The sequence below is a fragment of the Neovison vison genome, chromosome 5 (genome assembly GCF_020171115.1).
Source record: "Neovison vison isolate M4711 chromosome 5, ASM_NN_V1, whole genome shotgun sequence".
Taxonomy (NCBI): Eukaryota; Metazoa; Chordata; class Mammalia; order Carnivora; family Mustelidae; genus Neogale; species Neogale vison.
Window position 1 is genome coordinate 10,652,358 of NC_058095.1, and position 27,060 is coordinate 10,679,417.

At 43.0% G+C, this 27,060-nt stretch overlaps 1 protein-coding gene across 4 annotated transcripts in view; it reads right to left on the reverse strand.

Annotated features, from left to right (window-relative positions):
• Positions 1-27,060, reverse strand: part of MAP2K6 (mitogen-activated protein kinase kinase 6) — a 146,143-nt gene that overhangs the window by 22,812 nt on the left and 96,271 nt on the right. For all 4 annotated transcript variants that reach the window (XM_044247542.1, XM_044247543.1, XM_044247541.1 and 1 more), the window contains exons 2-10: positions 21,472-21,538; positions 11,367-11,415; positions 10,661-10,774; positions 9,051-9,170; positions 7,889-8,005; positions 7,170-7,221; positions 4,353-4,480; positions 3,349-3,426; positions 2,057-2,196 (exon numbers count right to left, since the gene is read on the reverse strand). In XM_044247542.1, coding sequence (XP_044103477.1) covers positions 2,057-2,196; positions 3,349-3,426; positions 4,353-4,480; positions 7,170-7,221; positions 7,889-8,005; positions 9,051-9,170; positions 10,661-10,774; positions 11,367-11,415; positions 21,472-21,538 — 865 coding nt within the window. The remainder of the gene's footprint in view (positions 1-2,056; positions 2,197-3,348; positions 3,427-4,352; positions 4,481-7,169; positions 7,222-7,888; positions 8,006-9,050; positions 9,171-10,660; positions 10,775-11,366; positions 11,416-21,471; positions 21,539-27,060) is intronic.

Below are 27,060 nucleotides of genomic sequence, written 5' to 3' on the forward strand. Positions count from 1 at the left end.
ACACTAAAATTAGCATTATTTCTCAAGGTTTTCATTTTCTAAATATCCCTAAAAAGCTTTAATGCTCTGAATCTTTGGGAGAAATTCTAAGTAAGAGGGAAAATACACTGGTGAACAAAAAAAGTAATTGCACCATTTTTCAAAAACAAATTATACAAGAAAAATCGGTTTTGAAAAGGAAGCCGTTGATATCGGGTCCACAGACCACAGGGCAAAATCAGGGGTTCTCGCCCCAGCTGCATAGTAGAACGATGTGAAAACCTTTGAAAAATACTGATATTGGGGACCCTCCCCAGATGCATGACGTCAGAATTCTGAGGGTGTGGCCTAAGCGACAACACATTTGGAAAGTTCTCTCAAGGTCTGGAAACCAACAGCCAGCGTGGACCACAGTTGCAGTAAACTAGCAATTCTCAACAGGCAGCTGCACTTTCTCAAGCTTTTCACACCAGCTTCCTTCTTACCCAGTTCCCCGAAGTACCCAACCAGAATCCTGGGGAGATGGGAACAGGCAGGAGAAAGGTTACCAGGAAGAGAGTTTAACAAGACTTCCCTAGAGGAGATCTTTCCCCTTTACCACTCCTCTTCAGAACTACTGGTCTGAACTCTCCAAGATGACTCATCCCTTTTCCTCTGTGACCTTTAAACACTTGAGGATAAGGAAAATGAAAAGAAAAAGGCCGGGGGGAAACAAATACACAATAAAAACAAGTTCTTGAACCCAGAGGGCAAAACCATGAGCCCAACTCAGCTGGACCAGGGTCCTACCTCATCCAGCATATCTGTCCAAGGAAAGCAGAGGGGAGGACCCACCTCAGTAGCCCAGAAGTAGTGCCCGTCAGAGGCGCCCAACAACGCACTGTACTCCAGCCCACGGCTCCAGCCCCTCTCTCTCTCTCGCCATTTGGCCAAAAATTAAAAACAAAAACAACCAACAGTAGGCCAGCCTCATGCATCATCAGAACAAAATACCAGGGGTGACCCCGGGGACCAGCGCTAACGAAAATTCCAAGAGGCCTTCATTTCACAAACAACAGACAGTTGCTTGGTCTCATCATGTTTCCCAATAAAAGCTGCATTCAGGACACTTCTTCCAAAGAGCACAGAGGCCAAGAAATGATAACCTTGAGGACCTGTGCCGTCAGATGGCCCTCAGAGGGGCCATTTCCTCAGCAGGGGGCGGCCATGATGGCTCCCCTCCCGGGGTGACAGCAGGGCTTGGCGCCGTCTGCTTCTGCTGGGCACCCATGTAAACGAGCGTCATTTTGTGCTTTCCTTGTGGTGTTGTCTTCCAGGAACACTTGGGATGGTCCTTAGTATCGGGTTATACCAGGCGGTGTGGTCAGCGTGCTTGCCCTCTCCTAAGTTCCTCGATTCCCCTGACAATTTCCACAAAAGCAAAGTCTACGCTGTTAGCATGACTCCTTCCATTTTTCTACTCTGACTTTCCTTAGATTCCCTCCTCAGACCCCCAGCACTGTCCATCGCACCCTCACGGGCAAGGGTTCCCACAGCTAACAAGGGTTGTACAGGAGGCAGCCTACAAAACACAAGACCTTCGTACCTACTCCCCTGCCCTAACTGTTGTCTCCGTGCTCCAATCAATGCCAAAACAGTTTAAAGCTCTCATAAAGGAGTTTCTCGCTCTTGCGACATGAAGCATGATCTTTTTTCTGCCTGGAATATCTTTCCCTTCATTACTTCCCTGATCGCTTGGAAAAATACCTCCAAGGATGTTCAGCACAGAATGTCTCTCCCCCAGAAACTCCATTCTAATGCCTTTCTTCTGCATTCCCCAAATACCCTGTGCAAAGCTCCCTCCCCGGATCACCATATGGTACCAACATCACGGGCTGAAGAGACTCCCCTACTTGACTCTGAGTTCACTGAGGGCAGGGACTGGGATAAAGGCACCTCTGTCTCTCCGGCATGGAGGGCACACTCCATAAATGCTTCTGGAATGAATGCATGTGTAATGGATTAAGACCAACGAAGGAAGTTCATGAGAACTCCTCTCCTTCCTTCCCACTGGCTCTTGGCAGCCAGGCTCTCTTACCACTGTGAGGTAAAGTCAACAAACTCTTCCGAGAATCTGTCCGCCGGGAGCTGTGGCGAGGGCTCCTCTACCACCTGTTTGAGCTGCTGGAAGGGAGTTCCCCAAGAGTCGTAGGGAAACCGAAGGATAGCCAACTCGATCTAGAGGGGAGGAAAAAAAACAAGGGGACAACCGCTGAGACAGAGCCACTTTAGGGCACCCGTGGTGCTCTGCTGTTCCAGAAGAATCCGCGGCAATCACAGAGGTGAAGTTCAAGTAAAATATGGGGACAAATAAACTAACAATATGTTCTCTACGTTTCCCCCATTCCTACTGCCAGGGATTTTTATCTTACTGGAGGCAGCCACTGAAGACTATTTATAACTGGGTCTTCACCGAAAGTCACGTGACACTTAATAAAATTGTAAGCCAGCAGCAGGCAGCTTCCGGATGTAAAGTAACCAGGTGTTCCCATGCTCAGTCTGAAAAGTTAGTCTCGCCCTAAGATTTTTCCAGAGCTGTGTATCTGCTGCCATCTGCAGGCCACTCACTGGAATGGGGGAAAAAACACAACAACAACCAAAAAACACAGGGACCAAATGACTGATCTTTTTTTGGATCTGAGTAAGGCCACTTTGCCGTTACAAGATCATCACGTGTATTCTGGGCAGGGATGTGAAATAACCCACGGGATTTAATCAGCTGCCGTGCCTGGGAAGGAGCCAGGACCACAGTGGGTAATTCCAGGCCTTGGTGATCCGCTGAAAATGTACCATCACCCAAGTTACAAAGGATGACTGTAGGATTGTGCCTCAGGAAATTATCTTGTTTGTTACTATGCCTTTCGGTGGCCAGGATGTCTACCAGAACCATATTCTGGGAAACACAGCCTCTGTCCTGGACCACAGCTTGGTCAGGGTCTACACACATGTGCATTCCTGGAGTAGCTTCAACTTAACGCCTAGATGAGAATAACTGAATTTTAAACTATAAGGTAAACTATCAGGAACTATAGGCAGGATTCATCCTACAGAGGAGGATAATAAGACAGTCCTTCGACTGCATCGGTTTACTCGAGGGCCGACGCCCAGTTAGGGAGGAATGAAGAGAAAGACTGGGTTTGCCCAATCCTCGCGCAGCCTTTCCACCACACCTTCCCGTAGACAATCGTCACGCAAAACCTCTTGCCCCGTCCAGCAGTAGAGGATACTCAGGACCCACCCTTAGGGCGTTTGACCTTTTGTTCGCAAAACCCACCCCATTTCAGCTTCCCGCCCAGAACCTCACAGTCCGGAATGATCATCACACGTTACCATTGTGATGCCCAGACTCCAAATGTCAGACTTTACACTGTATCCCTTCTGATTGAGCTCTGGGTTTATCCTTTCAGGCTGCAAAGGAGACAGAAAAAGACAAATAAGAGGACGATCTTAGCTTGGTAAAGTCTCCGGGGGCGGGGATGTCACCAGCTGCCAAGTGAGTTGTTTTAAGCCTGTTAACATAAGCCTCCCAGGCCAAGAAGACTCACTCACTACAATAAATATCGACGCCTCCGTGGGATTTTCCTCATTCTAAAGGAGTCTTTTCTTGGAGACAAGAATGGATCAAAGTCCCTCATGACTCAAAAGTAATTTAAAAAAAAAAAACTCATTTCAATTTTGCCTTCAGAAGAAAGAGGATACACAGCACAAAGCTCCTTTGCCAGTCTAGAATTTTTCTTGTTAAGAACACCAACAGTCCAGAACTCAATAGTCAGAATCTGCCAAAGTCACCGGGCTACTGTCAGAGATTTGCTCAACACCAGGGGGAGTGTTCTCAATCCCAAATGCAAAACTATTTCAAATCAGAATACAGAAGTCCCTTAATGTTAAAGGGGGGGTCCCAAGGTCTCAGCCAATGGCAGCAAATCTTCCCAGTCATGACCATCCTTTAGGACCATCCTAACTGACTTGTTTGGGTCATTTAAATTCTGTTCATTCCCCAACAAGCAGGATAACACACTCCCCTGAGACACAAGGTGAAAAATTTGTGTGGGCTGTTTCTATTACTTACGTTTCTTTTTCTTTTCTTTTTTTTTTTTTCAAGTAATAGACCTCTTTTACTCAAATTTCAAAAAAAATAGTATGTTTGAAGCAAGTGACTAAGGATTTCAGACAGAAAAGACTTAAGAAAAAAAAAAAATAATAAGATGCAGGCTATTTCTTGCACCGTAAGCACATTTCCACCCTCCCTCTGTGGCCATCCATTTCCTATTTCCTGGCGGGGTTTGCGGGCAGCTGCGTTCCCAGATGCCCCCCCACTCCACTGCCGTACTTACGGCCATGTACGGTTTACATCCTGCGTCAATAGTTTTGGCGACAGAGTCTACAAGGTAGCCACTGATTCCAAAATCGCACATCTTTACTTGGCCAAGAGCGTTGATCAGCACATTGGAAGGTTTGACGTCTGAAAGCAAGAAGAACAAGGAGCCAGTGATCCCAGCCTGCTCTGAAGATTCCCGTGTCCACCACTAGGGGGCCTGACATCCCCACCTCCCGCTCACTTCTCTTTCCTCTTTCCCCTGCTTCCAACTTGGTTTCCTATTCATGGCTCCTCCTTCTTGTAGGTGTATGACTCCATCATCAAGGCTGTCTCCTCTATTTATCATCTGCTTTGGCCCCATATGAGTAGTCAAAACTTAAAACATTATTACTGAATCAAATGCCCCATTCCCTGGGCATAGACACGATGACACAAAATGAGTACATTCTAGAAATCCGCCGTACTCCATGGACCTTATGATGAGTAATATTGCCTTGCATACTTAAAATCTGCCACGAGAGCAGTCTCATCTTAAGTGTTCTTAGGACAACAAAATATATATATATTTTTAAGCCCAGCTCATCGTGACCTATTGCACAGTTTAAGTGTGGGAGTAAACAGATTGTGGAACAATAAGGCAGAATACAGTCCCACCATCCATCAATCTGATTAAGGCAACCTGTTTCTTTTTTTTTTTTTTTTTAAAGATTGTATTTATTTATTTGACAGACAGAGATCACAAATAAGCAGAGAGGCAGGCAGAGAGAGAGAGAGGAGGAAGCAGGCTCCCTGCTGAGCAGAGAGCCCGATGTGGGGCTCGATCCCAGGACCATGACCTGAGCCGAAAGCAGAGGCTTTAACCCACTGAGCCACCCAGGCACCCCAAGGCAACCTGTTTCAATGGACGCATCTGCAAGAGGTGTGTGTCTGAGGTCACACAGCGGAACTCATCAGGAATTCAGAGATTCCAGACCACAAAGCATGCCCCCACATAGAGAATCACTGTTACCTCTGGATAACGGACTTCAAAATTATTATAGTTAACCTTCTTCCCTCTTGAGGGTATTTCACAAAGGACATGTAATCAGCAGAGTAAGTTATTCAAAAAACACTAAAAATAATCCTTTATAACGTTTTCCCTTAAACTGAATGGTGGTCGTGCACATTATGTTATTTTTATACTTTATGTATGTATTTTTAATACAAATGAAATATTTCCAAATTTTGAAATAAATACAAAAAATTAAGTTTCCCATGGGGGGTAATCTACATGCTTCTTCACACCTGGATTCTTTCCCACTTTCTTTTTCTTTTTTTTTTTCTTTTTTTTAAATTTGACAGACAGAGATCACAAGTAGGCAAAGAGGCAGGCAGAGAGAGGGGGAAAGGAAGCAGGCTCCCCGCTGAGCAGAGAGCCCAATGCGGGGCTCGATCCCAGGACCCTCAGATCATGACAGGAGCCGAAGGCAGAGGTTTAACCCACTGAGCCACTCAGGTACCCCTCTTTCCTACTTTCTTCTCTTCCTTGTCATCCTCCCTATTTTTCCAATTTCTAATAATAACAATTAATGATAATAATCCCAGCAATAACGGTAATAACAGGCACTCCAAGTGGAACATTCTACATCACTTTGAGGCTGACTCAGACAGCGTGAGAATTACCAAATCTCACTACCTCACCAGCTGTCCAATCTTTCCACTAACTCTTCTTCAGACTTGGTTGAGTGAGCAACTTCTAAGAAGTTTTCCTTGACTATAGTCACCCAGTGCTAATTATTCCCTTGCTTTAGAATCTACCTAGAGCTCTTCTTGGTAATTTCACCTTGGTAATGTGGTTGATTTTTTCCATGTATTTGTCATACATCGGTCTTATTTCCCCATCCAGAATCCCTATATGGAATTTTAATAAGAATGTGTTTTGTTGGGGCGCCTGAGTGGCTCGATGGGTTAAAGCCTCTGCCTTCAGCTCAGGTCATGATCCCAGGGTCCTAGGATCAAGCCCTGCATCGGGCTCTCTGCTCGGTGGGGAGCCTGCTTCCCTCCCTCTCTCTCTCTCTCTCTCTGCCTGCCTCTCTGCCTACTTGTGATCTCTGTCAAATAAATAAAATCTTTAAAAGAAAAAAAAGAATGTGTTTTGTTTTCATATACCTCTCAAGGCACCTATTATAGTGATGTATAAGTGGTGGGAAACTGATTACAAGTGAGAAATGGATGGAGAGATGAATGGATGGATGGATGGATGGATGTTAACATGGAAGAATGGATATATGGATGGATGATGGATGGATGGACGGACAGAAAGATGACAGGCCAATAGGAAGGAAACCAGAGGAGGTAAAGGAAGAAGAGATAAATCTATAAATTTTTTTTTTCATTTTATCCTGCCTCCTCCTGTCTGAAAAAGCAGTACTTTATACCAGAACTTTTCATACTTTCAGGCATACAAAAATTACCTGGTGATCTTTTTAAAGATGGAGATTCTGGGGGTCTGGGGACCCATGAATCTGCTTTTCTAAGAATCTCCTAGGCCATGGTCAATACAACAGGCATTTTTATCCCATTCTCTAAAATTCTCAGTGGGGTAATCCCAGAGCTGTGCTTGGCAACATGTATTTTATATTCAATTTAGGTGCAATAAAAAGACCACGGCTTCTTGTGTCCTCAGATAAGAGAAAAAGCAGCTACTTATATGATCTGCTATTCCTCTGGGAAGGAAAACCCTCCAGTTCTATGGCCTGACTCATTTCCTCTTCCACCATGGGGGAAGAAAAGTCTGGGTAAAAGAAATGGATGTTATAAAAGGAAGAGCCAAAGCAACTCCATGCCAGCTTACCTCGATGAATGACAGACAGCTTACTGTGTAAGTGTTCTAACGCTTTTACAATCTGCAGGAGAAACACAAGATAGAGTTTTCGCCATCACCGGAAAGAAACTGAATGTTAAGGCTTATTATCTCTCGCTTAACATCACCAGGTAAGGTATTTTCTCCAACAGCGGAGGCCTATCCAGGAAAATACACAGGAAGCTACACTCCTTGACCTCCACCCACCACAGAGGACCGGATCTCACAGTAGAAAGGGTGTCCCACTCATCTAGCTGGTGTTTCTTTTGGCCTCCAGCACTTTTTTTCTCTCCACCCTCCTGAGTCTCAACAGCCATTAAGAGGGCAATCTTTCTTTCCATTTCCTTTTCTCCTGCTTCTTTCTATGCCTTATTAGCCTTAAGAAAACATTTAAAAATCCACGAATGAAAATCAGAAAAAACTAAGATCAGAATGTAGACACCAGGAATGTGGTCATAGCAAAGGGAGGCACAGCTTACAGGTATTTTAACGGAGAGTTTACCAGACCAAGTCAGTGGTAGAATATTCTACAAAGAGCCCAGAAAGAAAAGCACTCATTTTTTTGTCCACAGAGGCACTTCTGCATCCAGAAGACATGTGCTAGAGGGCAGCTCTAGTCCCGCTAGTATATGCTCACAGTAGGGAATGAGAGACACATTGGGTCTAGACTTCTCACACGCTCCTTGTAGTAGGGTTCATGATGTACTCACAGAAACTGCTATTTTCCCTAAGATGTCCTCTGGAATTGTTTGGCCTTTATCAATCACTTGTTTGTAGAATTTATCTAGCGACGTATCCATGAGCTCCATGCAGATCCAAACATCACCCTGGAGATGAATTGGTTCAGAGATTGTTAGAGAGGACAGAAGAGAAAAAGAAGGGGAAACAGTTAACACCTGTCATGAAGAACTGTTCTCTTACTCGAGTTTTTGGAGGAAATGTACAATTTCCCTTCAAGGTCTCAAAGGAATTTACAGACAAGTAAGTTCATTTCCCGAGAGCCAACTAGCAGACAGCCAAGCAGAGCCTGCGTGGGATCCCCCACTCCTTGATAAAGAGAGTCTAAACACTGAGGGTCACTACAGCCATGGAATGAAGAAGTTAGTAGAATAAAAGGCACAGTAGAAGGAATATGGTCAATGATATAATAGAGTTATATGGTGAAGGCGGTCGCTACACTTGCGGTGACCACCCATAATGCAAACAGAAGTTGAATCCCTACGTTGTACGACCTGCAACTAATGGGACATTGTGTGTCAACTCAAATTTTTTAAAAACATTATAAATAAATACATCAGTACCAATAGTCAGAAGCAACAGATTCCCAGAAAGCCAGGACTTGATGGTTCCTGTCTTCTAGGGATTAGGTCTACAGGCCTACTCCATGTTTGACCTCCCACCTGGAACATTGGCAATAGTTCATCCAATAGCTGTTCGAAGCATCATAATCCACATCATGGGAAAGGGAAAGCAGGGGTAAAGCAAAGAGATCCTTGGAAACCTCTGGGGGTACATAAACAGGGTAAACGAAGCTTATCATTTGGCCACTAGACCATAATATTTCAGATTTTAAGTAATCTACCTAAATTAGCCTACAGACAATTGATAGAGAGAACCATGCCAAAATAAACCAAATCAAAAAGGAGAAAGGGAGCCTCGGTGTCTTCAAAAGGGCTCCCCACACTTGGAAAGGCTATCATTTCAAGCCAACTTTGCGTTAAGGCATGTCATGACCACCGGAGCAGAAATCTCTCTAGAGAAGACACGTCCAATGAGAAAGAGTGCCAGGAGGGTGCATCACCTTTACGGGATTAGAGAAACTCCTTTTTAAGTCTCTGTTCTCCTCAGATGTTGAATTGAAGGATCACATACCTCCCGGAAGAGTGCGCCATAAAAGGTGACCGTAAAAGGACAGTCCACTGTCCTCATGGAAATATCCAGATCCATCAGTAGCCTCTTCTGCTCTTGGCTGTTTACTGTGGCCCGGATCCGCTGAATGGGAATGCACGGAAAGACAGATGGTTACTGCCCTGAGGATGAGTCAGTTAATAAGGCAGGGACCTTGAGGAGTCCCGTCCCAAAAATACCACAAAACTCACAGCACAAGTTCTAGCAACGACCTTTCAAGTATTTACCCTAGTGATTAGCTATTTGTACCAAATGAGAAATAAGGAAGACTTTCAGTAGATTTCCTGAAATATCCCTGGCAAGAAGCCAACTGATACTATATTTCAGAAGATGGGCAAATGTTGGCAAGTGCATTTCCTTCCAAGTCACAAAAACAGCCTTCTCTATTGTGTTGTGGCCATTTGGTACAGAGACCAGAGTATTCGTAACTTTGTGGCTGACTCGGGATCCCACAAAAAAAAAAACTAAAAGCCCCTCTTTGGGAAGAAATAAGAATATTTGGACTAAGTAGCAACTAAAGAAGAATGGACAGAGCTCTCGGAAATGGATGGAATCAAGCAGAAATGGAGAGACTGTTTGTTCCTATCCCAGGGCTTCCAAGGGGAAATACACCTGTCACACCAGCAAATGTAGTCTTAAAGAAAGACAATTTTGTCATTAAATGACAGTAAAAATATACTATACTATAATATAATATAATTAAATAAATATATAATAAAAAATAAACAAAATATCATACTAAAAAGACTATACAGGCTTTTATAATTTTGGCCTAATTAGCAAAAAGTCTGCAGAAGAACACATTACAAAATCTACAAGGCAACGGAAATATATCTCCATTCTCCAAAAACAAAGGGGTCCAAGTCATCTGACCATCCACGTCCCTAACAATGGGCCAAATCCATGAACACATGTACAGAAGGTGGGTCCCCAAAGAAATATTTCACTCAAGAAATATGCAATGATTCCAATTTTCTTTTTCCAGCTCAAAAACAATGCAGTCACTCAAGATGCCTTTGCCCTCCCTTTCCCACAAATGGACAAAATTTTCTCCCTCAGTTCTCATTTCCTGATTTTTGGGGACCATTCTTTAAAAGCAACAGAATATTAGAATGAAAGAGATGTTTGCAACATAACAACCAAATGCAGTATGTGAACTTTTATTTGGATTTTGACTTCAACAACCAACCAGCAAAAAAAAAAAAGAAAAAGAAAAAAAAGTGACAATCAATAATCAAGGTAATTTATTTTGGAGCTGGTATTCCATGACATTAAAGAAGTACTGATAATTCTTTTAAGTGTGAGGACATGTGGTTCCATAAAAAGTTAAAAGGATGGGGGCGGATTTATCAGTTAAAAAAACAAAACAAAACAAAAAAACGACCAGTAAATGCAACTCATACCAACAAAGGATTTTCCAGACATTCGGAGGGAAATATTGTTCCCTACAGAAAATCTTCTTTGTTTGACCCCATTGCTGATTGTTTTGCTTCTACAGAAAGAACTGATTTGCGGTTGAGATGGATGAACGTATATACCACAGACAGAACATGTTTGGGGAGCGTCAACTCTACCTTCACTGCCATGATCTGCCCGCTGGGCACGTGTCGCATCTTCTCCACCACCCCGTACGCACCCCGCCCCAGCTCCATTATGGGCTCCAGGTCATCTGCCTTCACCTCAAAGTTCTGCAAGAGAGAAGAGTAATAATATAAGAGTCAAGAAAAAAATTTAAGGACATATACTACCTTGTCCCCTCTCTGGCTTCCCCCAACATTCTAAGGGTTATTTCTGGCCCAGAAGCTTCTGATCTAGAAGCTTTATCCAAGGAGCCACTGCCAGCAGGAAGCACCAGGAGATGTTCAGACTGGTGGAGTATGCCACCTGCTCATCACAGGCAGTACAGACATCCAGCTTCAACTCGGTTCCAGACTCACTTTGAGTGATCTACACTGTGGATTCTTAGCCCTGCCCCCTTTCTCATACATTTAATCCATTTGCTGACTGATGGCAATTAGATCTACCCTTGGACTTTAAGGAATTCATCCCAAAGCAAGTCATCTACTCTCCTCAAATATCTTCTATCAGGGCGACACTAGCCTGATTTCAATAAGGCATCCAAAACAGCCAGAAAGCCACCCACCGCTTCTGTTAAACTCAAACTTTGTGACCCATCGCCTGACAGCATGCTATGGAAAATAGATTTTCCAATGGCCAGTCAGAAAGCATACCTAGGAAATGGTCAAGATATTAACTGGCAACGTGATATTTTTTTCTTACCTGATTTCCAATAGAAATGCAAGCTTTAGAGTCCAAGTCTCGAGGTGGCCTAAGAAAGAAAAGGCGGGAAGAGAAAAAACGTGACGTATTTAGTCAACTATGCCTTCCCAAATCATATATGACTAGAGAGAGTTTTCCTTAGGGTTAAGTTGGAAGTTCATCAGTAAAAGTGTTAATAATGTAGGATTTGGAATAAAATATATTTGGGTTTAAATGTCTTAATCTCCGGGGTGCCTGGGTGGCTCAGTTTGTTGAGCATCTGGCTCTTGATTTTTGGCTCTGGTCATGATCTCGAGGTTGTAGGATCCAACCCCAAGTTGGGTTCTGTGCTCAGCGGGGAATCTGCTTAAGATTCTCTCCTTTTCCCTCTGTCTCTTCCTACCCACCTCTACCCTGTGCTCGCTCTCATGTTGTCTCTCTAAAATAAATAAATCTTCAAAAAAAACACAAAAAACAAAATGAATAAATGACTTAATCTCTTTGAGCTTCTTTTTCTTCTTTAACATGAGGATATTAGTATATCCTGAGATAGTCCAAGTAAAATGGGCTTAGCACAATGGCTTGCATGCAGGAAATATCCAATAAATATGAGCTAGGTGTAAAGAATTATGTAAATAATTATACTATTCTAGTAAGTCCCAAACTTTTTTTCTTTCATTGGCAACAATGTGCCCAATTATTCCACCACATTTTCCCAAAATTGTTTTAAAAAAACCTAATAATTAGCATACGGTTATGTTAACTCACAAAATTCATAAACCGTAATAATTCCAAATCTCTCTAGTCCCCATATTCATAGACGGAAAAAGGCCCAGAGAGGTGATGGGATTTCCCAAGATCACAATTAACCCAGATCTCCTCATTTTCAGGTCAGAATACTTCCTGCTATCAGACTAAGACAGTTGTGACATTTCTTCCAGACACAGCACACACACTATCCGGGGGTCATCTCAGCAGCTGGAGGTAGGCTGATCTTGTGTCTCCATAGAGAAAGCATACAGTCCCCTCATGTGCATTTATTTCTACTACTTCAATACCACCTGGGTGGATACCAACCCACCCAAGAGAAAGATGCTTGGTCTGGCCATGCAACCAACCAAGAGCTTCAAGAAGCATTTTCTTGAAATAAAGGCACCAAAAGTATCACCACACACACACACACACACACACACACACAAAGAATCCCAGGAATGCCAGAATCGAAAGTGACCAAAGAGACCCAGGTCTCCCTAAGAGGACATTCCATGCAGAACTGTCTCTAGAAACATCCAAAGGAAAATGGAAGGAAGGCAAGAAGATAGGAAGGGAGAAAAGAATCTCAGCCCTTGGCAATTTCCCCAGGCCTACTGTGTTATAATTCTGCCCCTTCTGCTAAAACTAACTAAATAAAGCAATAAGGAAAAAATGGGCATATAAACACAAACATATATTTAAGGTTTTAATGGCAAGCCTTCCCATACCTCAAGATCCCTTTAAAAAGCACAGAATACCTAAAATAAAGTTTTTCTAGACTAACTTAAAACCAGGAACTGGCAGGGATAGATACAGAAGAAAACACACACGCACACCCCAGTACACTCCAGTGATGTTTTTATATGTCTTGTGTGTATGAGTGAGAAGGGGATTTTTCTTCAGAAATACTTTCCAGAAGATTACATTTCTAAAAATCTGATTTCCCATTCTTAACATTTCCAGAACGATTTTTCTTTCATCATCGATGATTTGTGTTAACTGCAATGGAACTTTGAATGAAAGACAACTATTACTTGAAAAGTGTGACTATTATAAATTTAAAAATCTCGGACATCGGGGAGGGTATGTGCTTTTGGGTAAATTGGAAGGGGAGGTGAACCATGAGAGACTATGGACTCTGAAAAACAATCTGAGGGGTTTGAAGTGGCGGGGGGGTGGGAGGTTGGGGTACCAGGGGGTGGGTATTATAGAGGGCACGGCTTGCATGGAGCACTGGGTGTGGTGAAAAAATAATGAATACTGTTTTTCTGAAAATGAATAAATTGGAAAAAAAATTTAAAAATCTCTTGCAGTTGTTCTGTACTCTTCCTTTGAAAAAGGAGGAAGCAACAGGAAGGTTACTAGTTTTGGGGGGCTACCTCCATTTTCTTGCCATCCAAGGAGGGCATTGGGTAAGACTGCTTCCAGCTCTGGTAGTCCAGTACTCAGACATGGCTTTGCAAATTACAGCCTTTGGCCCAGCTAAGAATGAATGTTTTCAAGTTTAAAAAGTTGTAGGAAAACAAACTATGAAGACCATCCGATAGGGCCCACTGGGCTCCAGGTAAACCTGAAATATTTATTAGCTGGCCTTTGTAAAAAAAGTCTGCTGAACTCCAACGTTGTACTAACCTTGCGGTATATGCCTCTACCTAATAGGAGAGGGGTCATGCCATTTTCCAGAAAGAGAAAAATGGATCCCAGAAAAGCCCAGAATTTGCTAAAGCTATCCAGCTCAACAGAGCTGAAAATAAAACTCATGCCACTTGAATCTCAGTCTTGACCTAAAGTGAAAGGAATAGAGGCTGAACTGAGTGCAAAGATTTACCTATATATCTCATTTAATTCTTTAAACACACACACACTCTCTCTCTCATGAGTATCATTATTCCCATGGTCCAGATGAGAAACTGTCTGGCCCAGAGTTGAACTACCTTGCTCCCAAGTGGTAAGGCCATCATTCAGTCCAAGTCTGATTGAATCTAAGGACCCTACTCCCAACACCCACCCCCCTCTAATGAAAACAATCGACGCACCCAAGCCTGAGGCCCCTGGGCTCATCAGGATCTGCCAAAAGCATCAAATGATGGGGTCAAGGCTGACAGCTCGTATTAGTTTCGCTGACATTGTGTGTTCCGTCCAGGGCTGGGCATGTTAGTTTTCCTGGAGCACTGAGTCTCTGCAGCAGGTTGAACTGTGGGTATAAGTTCTCTGTTGCTTATTCAATATTTTAGTCCTCTGGGGAAAGAAACAAGGTTATTACGAAATCCCTTCCCTGGAAGGTCAAAGGTGCTCCAAAGGCCACCTAGTATTAGATTTTTTTTGTTTTTGTTTGTTTGTTGGTTTGTCTGTTTTTGAGAGAGAGAGAGAGAGGCCGCACGAGTGGGGAAAGGAGGCAGAGGGAGAGAGAAGCTGAAGCAGGCTCCTTGCAGAGCAGACCCTGAGATCATGACCTAAGCCAGCGCACCTAGTATTAGCTTTTTGTTTTTCCCATTTTATTTTATTTTATTTTACTTTATTTCTTTTCAGTGTTCCAGCATTCATTGTTTATGAACCACACCTAGTGCTCCATGCATACTATTTGCTTTTATATGAACAACGAGTTTTAGCTTATTATAATAATTATTTATTTATAATTCTAAGTAATAAGTAATCAGTTTACTGGTTATTATGACAACCATTGTTCATCTGTTTGATAATATTTATTAAGAATCTACTTGGGCCAGAGACTGTGCCAGACCCTTTCTATGAAGTATTTTCCTTAACTTACACAACTCTATCTTAATGAGAAGAGTTCACAAAGAAAAAGACTAAATAACTTAAAGTCATTCAAAGACCTGGCAAGATTAGAACGCAGAGCCTCACAATTATATCATCTCAACTGCTGAAGTGATGTTTTACTAGCCACAGCCAGTGAACTTGCCTCTTGTTTTAACAGCCACAGACGGTTTGATCACACCCTCGACCTGTCTGACGTGTGCCTACGAGCATATCCCTGACAGTCGGAGAGCCCTGACTTCGTATGCCAGCTCTTCTGCTATATAATAGGCATCATGAATAATTATTAAGTGGATTAGTAATAATAACAGCAACAACACTTGGAGCAACCTTCCTGGAGAAGGTACAATGGGACAGGCACTGGGCTAGACACTTAATACGGATGATGACGCCTACTCTTCCCAGCAACCACATCATTATTTATTCCCATTTTTCAGAAGGGAAAACTACGGCTTAGGAGGGTTAGAGAATTCGCCTAAGGAATTCAACTAGTGACGTTTAGATCCCAAACGCGAACCTAGGCATTCTAGCCGGAGCCGGAACTCTTACCCATGAGGTGCTGCTTGACTGCTCTGATCACCTGACCTTGTACAGGTCCATTCTCTCATTTATTAAGTAAGAGTAACAGTAACTGCCTCCTGAGCTTCTGGGGAGGGTTAACTAGAATAGTATTCATGAGCATGGAATCAGTTCAGAATTAGCTGCTGCCAATCAAGTATGGGGACAGCTCAGAAACCTGAGCCAAGACACCCTGGCATCAGTTACTCAGAGAAAGAGCTCCAGCAGAGGGACCACACACAGAACCAGGAAGAATGGTGCTCTGTCCCAGGATATTTATTTTTGTGTCATACAGCAGAAGAAGGCAGGGTATAAATGGTACGAGTCACCAAGCCAAACCCAAAAAATTGCCAAGAAAAACACAAAATGTGGAAGCTACTTCTTTAGGTCTACGAATATAAGCATCGGTATTAAAATACTACTCCTGCTAATAAGGCTCCCCATGAGCTAAAGTGGTCTGCTCTACAACAATAAAGTGATGCTCTTGGCTTTACAGAGTGAAAAAGAAAATACAATTTCAAGTTCATTCTGCCACATGAGGGAAAGACAGCACAGAAACTAGGTTTATCATTGTGTAGGTTTTTACTCATTTGTTTATCTGAAGGTAGGATTTATGATGGCTTTCATAAAATACAGAAAATATAAATTAGAAGGAAATGAGGGTTAAAAGTTTAAAAGGAAAGAATGTAAGACAAGTGGGAGGAGGACGTGAGAATGTAGCCCAAAATAAAGGGCATCTGGGGGGCTTTATTGGTTGAACATCCAACTCTGGATTTCGACTCAGGTCTTGAGCTCAGGGTCTGAAATCGAGCCCAAAACGTGGCTCTGTGCTCAGCAGAGCACTTCTCTCTCCTCTCCCCGCCCTTCCCCCTCTCACACATGCACTCCCTAAATTAATACATACATACATACATAAAATGTTTTAAAATATCAATAATATTGATAAACGTCCACCAAGACTGACACAGATTACAAGAGAAGGCACAGATTACCAGTCTCAGGAAAAAATAGGATATCACAACATGTCCTGTAGCCATTCGAAGAATAATGGGAAATACTATAAACAATGTTACTCTTATAAATTCAACAACTTAGAAGGAATGAACCAATTCCTTGAAAATCAGAAACTACCCAAGCTTAAAGAAATAGGTTATCTGAATAGCCCTATAACTATTACAGAAATTAATTCTGTATTGTAAAAGTCCCAGAAAAAAAAATAAGAAATATATTGGCTCATTTTGTTTCACTGGAGAATTTTAGCAAACATTTTTTTAAAAAGAATTAATACAGATATCATGTGCCTACCGGAAAAAAAAGAAAAAAAGAAGAAGAAGAAACTCTTACCAATTCATTTTATGAGGCCAATATTACCTAATGTCAAAACGAGAAAATATCAGAACACACTTAAAAAAAAAAAAAAGAAAGAAAAGAAAAGAAAAACCTAAAACAACCCACTACAGACCAACATATCTCACGAACATAGACACAAAAATCCTCAAAAAAAAAAAAAAAATCCTCAAAAAACTTCAACAGATTGAATCCAACAATGTATTTTTTTAAAAACAGTACCACTACCAAGTGGAATTTATTTGGGGTACGCAAAGCTAGTTTAATATTCAAAAGTCAATCACAGTGTAATCCATATCAACAGTACAAAGAAGAAAAACCTACGATCCTGTCAAGTGATGCACAAAAAAGCACTTAACAAAATTCGACACGCATTAACAATAAAAACACTCAGTACCCTACAACTAGAGAGAAACTTTTTCAGGCCTCAGTCTACAAAAACCTAACATCATGCTTAATGGTAGAAGATTGAACTCTTTCCCTCTAACAACAAAGCAAGGTTGCTGGTGCTCACCAATCTTATCTTACATGGAACTGGACATTCCTACCACTGAAATAAAGAAAAAAAATGAAAACAAAAAAGAAATTTTTAAAAAAAATACAGTTTAAAATACAGGAATACAGAAAAAATACAGGAAGAAAGAAAACTGTCTCAATTTGTAGGTAGCATGATTGTCTACATAGAAAACTCTATAAAGACTTTACAAATACACACACACACACACACACACACACACAGAGAATCTCCAAAAATGCCCCTGGAACCACTAAGTGAATTCAGTATGGTCATAGGATACAAGAACAATACAGAAAAATCTACTGCATTTCTATATACTGATCCTTAACAGTTAGAAATCAAAATTTAAAATGGAGTACCATTTACAACTGCTCCCTACACAATTAAACACTTGGTATAAATTTTAACAAACCCTACTGTAGAGAGCTTATATGATAAAAACTATAAAATACTGATGAAAGACATCAGAGAAAATCTAGAAATCTATCAGGTTCATGGATTAGGAGACTCGGTGTAGTTAAGACATCAGTTCTCCCCAAATTGATCTAAAGGTTATACATAATTCCTACCAAAACCTCAGCAAGTTCACTTGTAGACATAAACAAGCTGTTTCTAAAACTAATATGGGAAGGGGAAAGGCCTAAATTAGCCAAAAATTATTTTGAAAAACAGGAACAAAGTATAAAGCAATGGGTTCTTAAAATTGTCACCAATACCATGACCCATCAGAGGAAAAATTGCTAGATGGGATTTCATCAAAATAAAAGGATGAAGAGACAAATTATAGACTGGGAGAAAATGTTTTGAATCACATACCTGACAAACTCCTTGTGTCTAGAATATAGAAAGAGCTCTCAAAACTCAACATTAAAAAAAGTAATCTAATCAGGAAGTAGGCAGACGTACACAGACATTTCACCATCAAAGATATAGGGATGGAAAATAAACACCTAAAAATATTCAGCGATGATGGCGAGGATGCGGAGAAAGGGGAACCCTCCTACACTGTTGGTGGGAATGCAAGCTGGTGCAACCACTCTGGAAAACAGCATGGAGGTTCCTCAAAATGTTGAAAATAGAACTGCCCTATGACCCAGCAATTGCACTACTGGGAATTTACCCTAAAGATACAAACGTAGTGATCCAAAGGGGCACGTGCACCCGAATGTTTATAGCAGCAATGTCCACAATAGCCAAACTATGGAAAGAACCTAGATGTCCATCAACAGATGAATGGATAAAGAAGATGTGGTATATATACACAATGAATACTATGCAGCCATCAAAAGAAACGAAATCTTGCCATTTGCGACAACATGGATGGAACTAGAGCGTATCATGCTTAGCGAAATAAGTCAAGCGGATAAAGACAAATATCATATGATCTCCCTGATATGAGGAAGTGGTGATGCAACTTGGGGGCTTAAGTGGGTAGGAGAAGAATCCATGAAACAAGATGGGATAGGGAGGGAGACAAACCATAAGTGACTCTTAATCTCACGAAACAAACTGTGGGTTGCTGGGGGGAGGGGGGTTGGGAGAAGGGGGGTAGGGTTATGGACATTGGGGAGGGTATGTGCTTTTGGGTAAATTGGAAGGGGAGGTGAACCATGAGAGACTATGGACTCTGAAAAACAATCTGAGGGGTTTGAAGTGGCGGGGGGTGGGAGGTTGGGGGTACCAGGTGGGGGGTATTATAGAGGGCACAGCTTGCATGGAGCACTGGGTGTGTTGAAAAAATAATGAATACTGTTTTTCTGAAAATAAATAAATTGGAAAAAAAATTAAAAAAAATAAAATATTCAGCGATGAGCCATTACAGAAATAAGAATGAGAACTGTAATGATACAGCATTATATATCCATCAGAATGGCTAATGGGGCGCCTGGGTGGCTCAGTCAGTTAAGTGTCTGACTCTTTAATTTCAGCTCAGCTTATGATCTCGGGGTTGTGAGATCAAGCCCTGCACTGGGCTCCAAGCCAGGTGTGGCGTCTGCTTAAGGTTCTCCCACTCCCTCTTCTTCTGCCCCTCTCCCCAACTTGCAGTTTCTCCCCCTCACACACAAATAAATAAGTTTTTAAAAAATAGGATGACTGAAAAGGAAAATAGTGTTCATGTTGGCAAGGCTGCAGAAAAACTGGACCCTTCTCAAATTGCCAGTAAGAATGTAAAATGGCACAACCACTCTGGAAAATATCTTGGAAGTTATTTCAAAAATGCGTTTACTGAATAACCCAGCAACTGCACTACTGGACACATGTCCCAGGGAAATGAAGACTTAATTTCACTCAGGAACTTGCTTTCATCACAACAGCCCCAAACTGGAACTACCTGTATCTCCTTCAAAGGCTAAAAGGGTTCCACAAACTTTGGTGTAGCCACACCATGGAATGGATTCAGCAATAACAAGGAAAGAACTACTGATACATGCAGCAGCTTCAATGAACTCAAGGGAACTATTCTGCATGGAAAAGCCAGAGTCTCCAATTGGAGGTGAATGGTTCGGTTGATGTAGCAACCATGAGACAACAAGATGGAAATGGGGAACAGGGGAGTGGTTGCTAGAGATTAGGGCTGGGGATTAGCGGTGGGTACAACTGTAAGAGAATAACATCAGAGAATCTTGTGGTATTGATACAATTGAGTATCTTGATTATGGTAGTGGTTCCCTAAGGCTACACATGTGATAAAATTGCATATAGCTACACACACACACACACACACACACACACACACACGGGTACTTAGAAGGTGAGAGCTGCATACATCCAATGGTTTGTACCAATGCCACTCTGTTTTGATATTGGGCTGCAGCTGTGTTAAGATGTGAACATGGAGGGGAGGACACAACCTAGGGGAAGGGTGCATGAGACTTCCCTACGCATTTCTTTGTCATCTCCCGTGAATCTACAATAATTTCAAGTTGAAAAGTTTTAAAACTATATCACAGAGAGACCTCTACAGAGAGTACAGGGAAGTAATATGTTTGAGTCTAAACTCTTGAGAAACCAATCGAGGGGAGATGTTATGAATTGAGTTTGCAAGGCCGTTGGTCAGCTCTACAAAGTGAGCTGATAGGTGATAGGTCCAAAAAAAAACAAAAAACAAAAAAACCCAGCAATCTCGATAACAGATATGGAAAGAACCTCCTGCTACAGCCTCAGGAAAGGACCCCTCTAAGGTGAGCTTAGCCCTCAAGCTACAGAGCAGAACCCGGAGGAATGTACTTTCGCTCTGTATTTAGAGGTTCCTGAGTGGGACGCTTGTTCATACCACTGCAGGGAATGGCCAACAGCCTCAACAAAGTCTTACAGTAGATGTGATCATGTTTACTAGCACATTCCATCACTAGAAGGTACACTTTCTGATAGGACAGATCGCGTTTAAGGTCAAAAACCTTTAGAAAGGGAGGCACTTTTGTAGAGCTGACCAACGGCCTTGCAAACTCAAGCTTCCATGGGGATGGCCTTTCCCTATGCTTGTGCTGCCTCTGTAGAACTTCGTGTGGTGACTTTTTCCTTGCAATTTCCATTCCTCCCAAGCAGATGCTTTGGTCATACCCCCAACTGGACAGAAGTACCCTCACCACCCCACAGAGAGTAAAAGAAATAAGAGGGAGACTAAGGGAGATGGTATCCTGCTTCACCAGGACCTGAGTACACTTAGGGATTTGGACCAAAGTCCTAAAAAAGGTTCCTTTACCTCATTTTGTTTTCTATTTATATGCGACAGAATTGAGGTGTTGGGACACTGAGTCCTTACCAAATACCAGCATTCCATCTCTACTCCAGTTTTATAGTAGTAGTACTCCCAGGGATTTGCTGATTTGCTCAAGTCTATACAGAAAAGGCAAAAAAATCCAGGTCCAGGGACCTCTCTGAACACCACAGGACCCCATCTGCCAAACACATTTGTGACACTCAATTTTCTGCCAACCAGGAATGTAAGAGGCTGAGTTCGAAGCTACCCATTCAAGACAGACGGACTGACCCGATTATTTCAGGTCTCAGAACAGCAAGCACATGGCTCCCCCTCTCCAAAGGCCTCTTCTTTCTAACAGTGATTCCCATAGTCAAGGCATTGCTCATCAGTCCAAAAATGAACCCCTCCCCCTTCCCTGGAAATCTGTAAAGGGAAGTGTTTGGATTAAGACGACAATCTTGCCAACTTACGTGGAACTGGGCTGAGGTTGTTCAAATGCTTCTTTTGGAATTTTAAGGCCAGGGTTTCGCTTCCTGCCTATGGGGAGAGACACAAAGATAACGTTAAGGTCGAAATCACAGCGTGAGAGTGGGAACAGAGATACTGCAGCCGAAGCAGGGGGCGAGCCTGGGAACGTGCAGCCCTCATCTCCTCGTGCAGAAAACCACGTCCCACCCAGGAGGTCTGAGAGTGCCGAACACCCAAGCACCAGGCAGAGCACACCTTCCCCAAATGCAGACCGTGCTCAGGGATGAGGTTCTTGGTCACTTAAGGATGAAAATACTAGTATAAGAACGTGAACTCTCTTTACCCAGGAGAGCTGCCCTTTCCTCCCGGCTGAGAGGTGGTCATTCCAACTTCTCGATTCTTTCTTGTACATAAGAACAGAACCGGTAGATGCTGTCGGCTATAGATTTTTTTTTTCCCTTTTTAATGTCAGTCTGATATCATCACCCTTATCTCAGTATCTTACAATTCTCTCATTTGATCTGTAAACAACTGGTAGATTTAACTATGGAGGGAGAATAAACAATGCCTTCCCACTCCTCCGTCCCGGACGATATCTGTCAACGACTTGCCATAAGCAGAAACACCTAACAGAGGGAGAGAGTAATATTTATTTACACTTTGCCCTGTTTCAAAAGGGAATACGGTAACAGATGGGCTCGTGCAAGGAGGTGATCACTTCTTCAGGGACCAGGTGGGAATGTAAGCCATGTGCTCTTCCCTGGACTGAAACTACAGAGAGTTTGGCTCAAATAATTTTGTTGATGGATACAAAAGAACAGGCTGATGGGGCACCTGGGTAGCTCAGGTAGTTAAGCGTCCAACTCTTGATTTTGGCTCAAGGTCGTGTGATTGGGCTCCGTGCTGGGTGAGGAATCTGCTTAAGCTTCTCTCTCTTCCTCTCCTCTTGTCCCTCCTCCTCTCTCAGGAACAGACTGAGAGATGCCAGCTCAGAAATCTGAGTAGCCTCTTAAGGACCCAAGATATTCCTCACTTAAGGAGATCCTGGGTGTCTTCATGCTTGGCAGGGGAAACCAAAGCAGAGCTGGCTAAGAATGCTGACGGTTCTACCTTTTCTCCCTCCCCTCTTCTCTGCAACATGGGGTGCATTACAGCACTAATACCAGCCCTGGGCAAGGCCTGGGAGAGAGACTCTCAATGCGCAAAGAGACTTAAGACATCAAAGACGTCTTCTCCTTGTGGGAAGATGACATCCAAAGACGTCAGTGATGGCTCGACATCACAGAGCTAGCGATGACAGGGTCAGAATCAGAATTGGGGTCTCTGACACCCAGTCCGGAGCTCATTCCCCTATTCTACAATGGAAGTAGTTCAAGAATGACCAGAGAGACCGGGGGAAGGGGAGCATGCAATGATGGGCTTTTAAAAACCCAGCTTACGTCCGGCACTTCACACCATGTGACCTCCAGAGTCACTTTTCACCCGACCCTCGATATCCTCGACTATAAAAATGGGGAAATGATACTCATGCCTGCCTCACTGGGCTGGAGAGGAGAACCATGAGCTATCACATATGGAAGAGCACAGACATGTCTTACGTAGCTGTTAATTATAATCACTTAGAGAACGAATCTGTACAGTCTCATTAAAAAAAAAAGTCACTAAAGAAATTCATGAGCAGAACTGGTCAGATTATCTCAGTCCAAGGTAATGTGTAATTGACTCTTTTTTTCTACCCCTTCAAAATCCAGAATCAAGATCAATTCTGCCAAGCTGTATAAAGCCACGGAAAAAAATGCTTGGCTGTAGCCAACACAGAGAAAGACTTTCAGGTTCACCTCCATTGTCACAGGACTTCTCAGAGGTCTCCTCCTTTGGACTCATCTATGTATTTTGTATGATTCAAACTCACTATTTACTTTCCTCCTCCCGGACTTCAGATGGTCACTCAGAACATGTTACTAAGTTAGTCAGTTACACGATACATACAGCCTTGTCCAGACATATGGTGGATATAGAGAGAGCCGTGCTGCCTTACCCAGAACAATACTAAGGGCTGGGTCTGATGGTGAAAATCCCAATAGAGGTGTGGGCCAATTCCAACAATTCCTCTCAATGGGCTTCGATCAAAGAGCCGGAGGATGCTATTTTAAACACCCTCATGAGGGATGCATAACAAATTCCATTTGTCCAGATGACTACATCCCTGTTCCAACACAGGTGACCGGTAATTCCAGTAATCCCAGCAGACACAACCCTGTGGACCTCTCCGTTAAAACAAAATAAAGGTAAAATATATTATGCTTCTGAAAAAGGCTCCCCTGTTGCCACGTAAGCAAACCAAAAGCAAAAGTTACTCTGAAATTCCTACACCTCCCGCTTTTTCATTTCTAACTCAGCTCTTACAAGAGAGATGGCCAGAGAGATCGCTATTTGTGGGGAAAACTGCCTTTGAAAAAGAGAGCAATGAATTATTCTACCCTAGCAACTGACGATTAGCAACTCGCGATTATACTATAACTCCACAAATCATTAAAACATCTCTGCAAAGAAAGAGTATGAAAGAGAGAGAGAGAGAGAGAGAGAGAAGCCCTCGGCACAGAGGCTAAAGGAATAAATGACCAAGACAAAAACGAAGTCCCCAAGATATGAAACAGAAGGCTCCTGCTTCTCTTCTGACACCAACAAGAAAAATACTTGCAGGAGACACAAAACCTGGTTGAACGACATCATCAGAATCCACCCTGCCTTCATTTTCGACAGCGCATCAAATCAAAAATCACAGACGCAGGCACCAAAATTCCATAATTCACTTACTTGCCCATCCCTGAAAGAGGAGCCCAGTGAGAGGCCGGGGGTGGCTCTGATTAGGTTTTCAAGGCGGCAGGCAAGGCTCGAAGAACACCACCACACACCAGGCTTTCTTCCCTCAGCTCTGAAGACCACACTTCAGCAGAGAGAGGCAGCTTTGAATAGACTCCGCCCTCCCAAGCACGGACTGCTGCAAACCTCTCGAGTTTATTGTTCCCAACAAACCGCAACTTCACAAAGAAAGGAGAGTGGGTCCGTTTGGACACGGAGGCGTGACATTCATCGTGAACCAGACTTGGAAGAAAATACATCTCTAAAGCAATTCTGGACAGTCCTGCCTTTTCCAGCCTTTCTATAAATGCCTCTTTCATTTCTAAAGAGAAAGTACAATAATACGTGGTCAGTTTCCAGCTGTGTTGATTTCAAAGCAATCTGTTCCCCCAATAAGGCTGCCAACACCTGATGCTAACATTTAACACCATGTTAAAAAACAAAAAGAAGGGGCGCCCGGGTTGCTCAGTGGGTTAAACCTGTGCCTTTGGCTCATGTCATGATCTCAGGCTCCTGGGATAAAGCCCTACAAAGGCCTCTCTGCTCAGCAGGGAGCCTGCTCCCCCCCCACACCCCCGCCTACTGCTCTGCCTACCTGTGATCTCTCTCTCTCTGTAAAAACAAACAAACAAAAGTATCAGGGGAAGCGATGTAAATACTACAACACCATGCTCAAGTATGTGAATGGTCCTTTCCCCTGAAGCAAATACAAAAAATAAATCAGAATGCAGGCTCCAGGCTGGGTCCCTTGCTAGAAACAACCTTCTCAGGACAGAACACCCGTGTGCTCCTACAGACCTCGACAAGCATGGCCCCCGGTTGGTGCCATCCCCACAGGGCAAACCTCGTTGGCTTGAGTGAGCCCTTGCAGATCTACATGACATCAGCCCCGTGCCACACCCTGGCTTGTTTTCTCTGAAAACGGAGTCTCACCACACACATATATTGGCAAACTTCATCTTAAAACCAAAGCTGGGTCATGATAATCCTGGCCGGGAGCAAAAATGGCACCGGAAAACAAAAACCTTGCCAAGAGTTAATCAACATTTCGCAGGCCACGGAAATGTTCGCTAGCTTCAACCATACTGAAAATGATGGGGTCCGCGAGACCTCTTGCTCAGTACCCACACGGACAGCCTGGGGACAAAGAGCTTCTCTTATGTGTCTTATTACATAAAACAGAAGATGGTGTTCCGGAGCCAACCCAAACAATAAGAGGATCCCCCGGGGTCCACAGAAGGTGGCACCGTGAGGATAGGCGGATGCCTACCTATTGGTCAGCTTGGCCCAGAGATGGGGGGAGGGGAGCGTGACGATGAGGGTTTATGATTATTGCCACAGCTTTACAAAAGGCTGGCATGGCTTCCGGCGCCAAATTTATTTTCAAAATCTCTTTCCCAATGTGAACGGAATTTCCAGCCAAGTCCCTGGCAACCTGGAGGCCTTGGCTGCCCTCTCCTTAATACTCGCATCTAGGCTCAAGTCCCAGGGGCAGCTGGCACTGCAATGGGCCGGGGAGTGTTATTAGATGTTATTAAATTGCGATGAACAAACGCAAAGCAACGAACAGGGAGAGACTGGGCGGGGGGGGAGGAAGTGCAGGAAGGAAGCCGGCTTGACCACAGCAAGGACACAGATGCTCCTGTTCCCCACAACCACTGAATCTCACCCACCACTGAGACTCCAGGCGGCATGCCAACGTTCTGCACAATCACATAAAATTTGGAGAAAGAAAGCTGACAAACTCAGGTTAAAACGTGCACTCATTTGGATTTCAAGGAGGGAGAGGGATTTCCTAAGACCTTGCCTTTTAATTTTTGTGTTGCCTCTGCTTAGAAAGCTCTAGCCCTCTTGCAGACAGGAGCCCAGACTTCCATACCCAGCTCTTCTATCCCACGCCCTGCAGAACCCTCCCAGACCTTCCTGAACATTCCTTGTAGGTCATGGTCCACTCTCCCGCTTTTACATTTCAGCATCTCACGCAGAATGTGAACTCAGTGCACTTTCCTGAACCTCTGACATATTAGTTTAAAATGTCCACTCTGTCTCTGTTGATGGGGAGGCAAAAAGGTGCAGCCACTCTGGAAGACAGTATGAATGTTCCTCAAAAACCTAAAAATAGAACTAGCCTACAATCCAGTAATTGCACTACCTAAAGACTACAGAAACATCAATTTAAAAGGATATACGCACTCCTGTGTTTATCGCAACATTATCTACAATAGCCAAGTTATGGAAGCAGCCCAATTGTCCATCTATGGATCAATGGATAAAGAAGATGTGGCATATATACACACATAATGGAATACAATTCACCCATATGAAAGAATAAATCTTGCCATTTGTAACCACGTGACTGGCGCTAGAGAGTATAATGTGAAGTGAACTAAGTCACAGATTTCCCTCATTTGTGGAATTTAAGAAACAAAATAAAGAAAGGGGGAAAAGAGAGAGAGGTACAAACCAAGAAATGGGCTCTTCACTAAAAGAACAAACTGATGGTTACCACAAGGAAGGTGGGAGAAATCGGTGGTGGGGATGAAGGAGGGCACTCATGATGAGTACTGGGTAATGTATAAAATTATCGAAACACGGCACTGTACACTTGAAACAATGTAACACTGTACGTCAGCTATACTGGAACTAAAATTCTAAAATTTAATAAATTAAAAAAAAAAACTAACCACTTAAAGCATTTTTTAAACTGTCCAATCTGTCTCAAATGGATC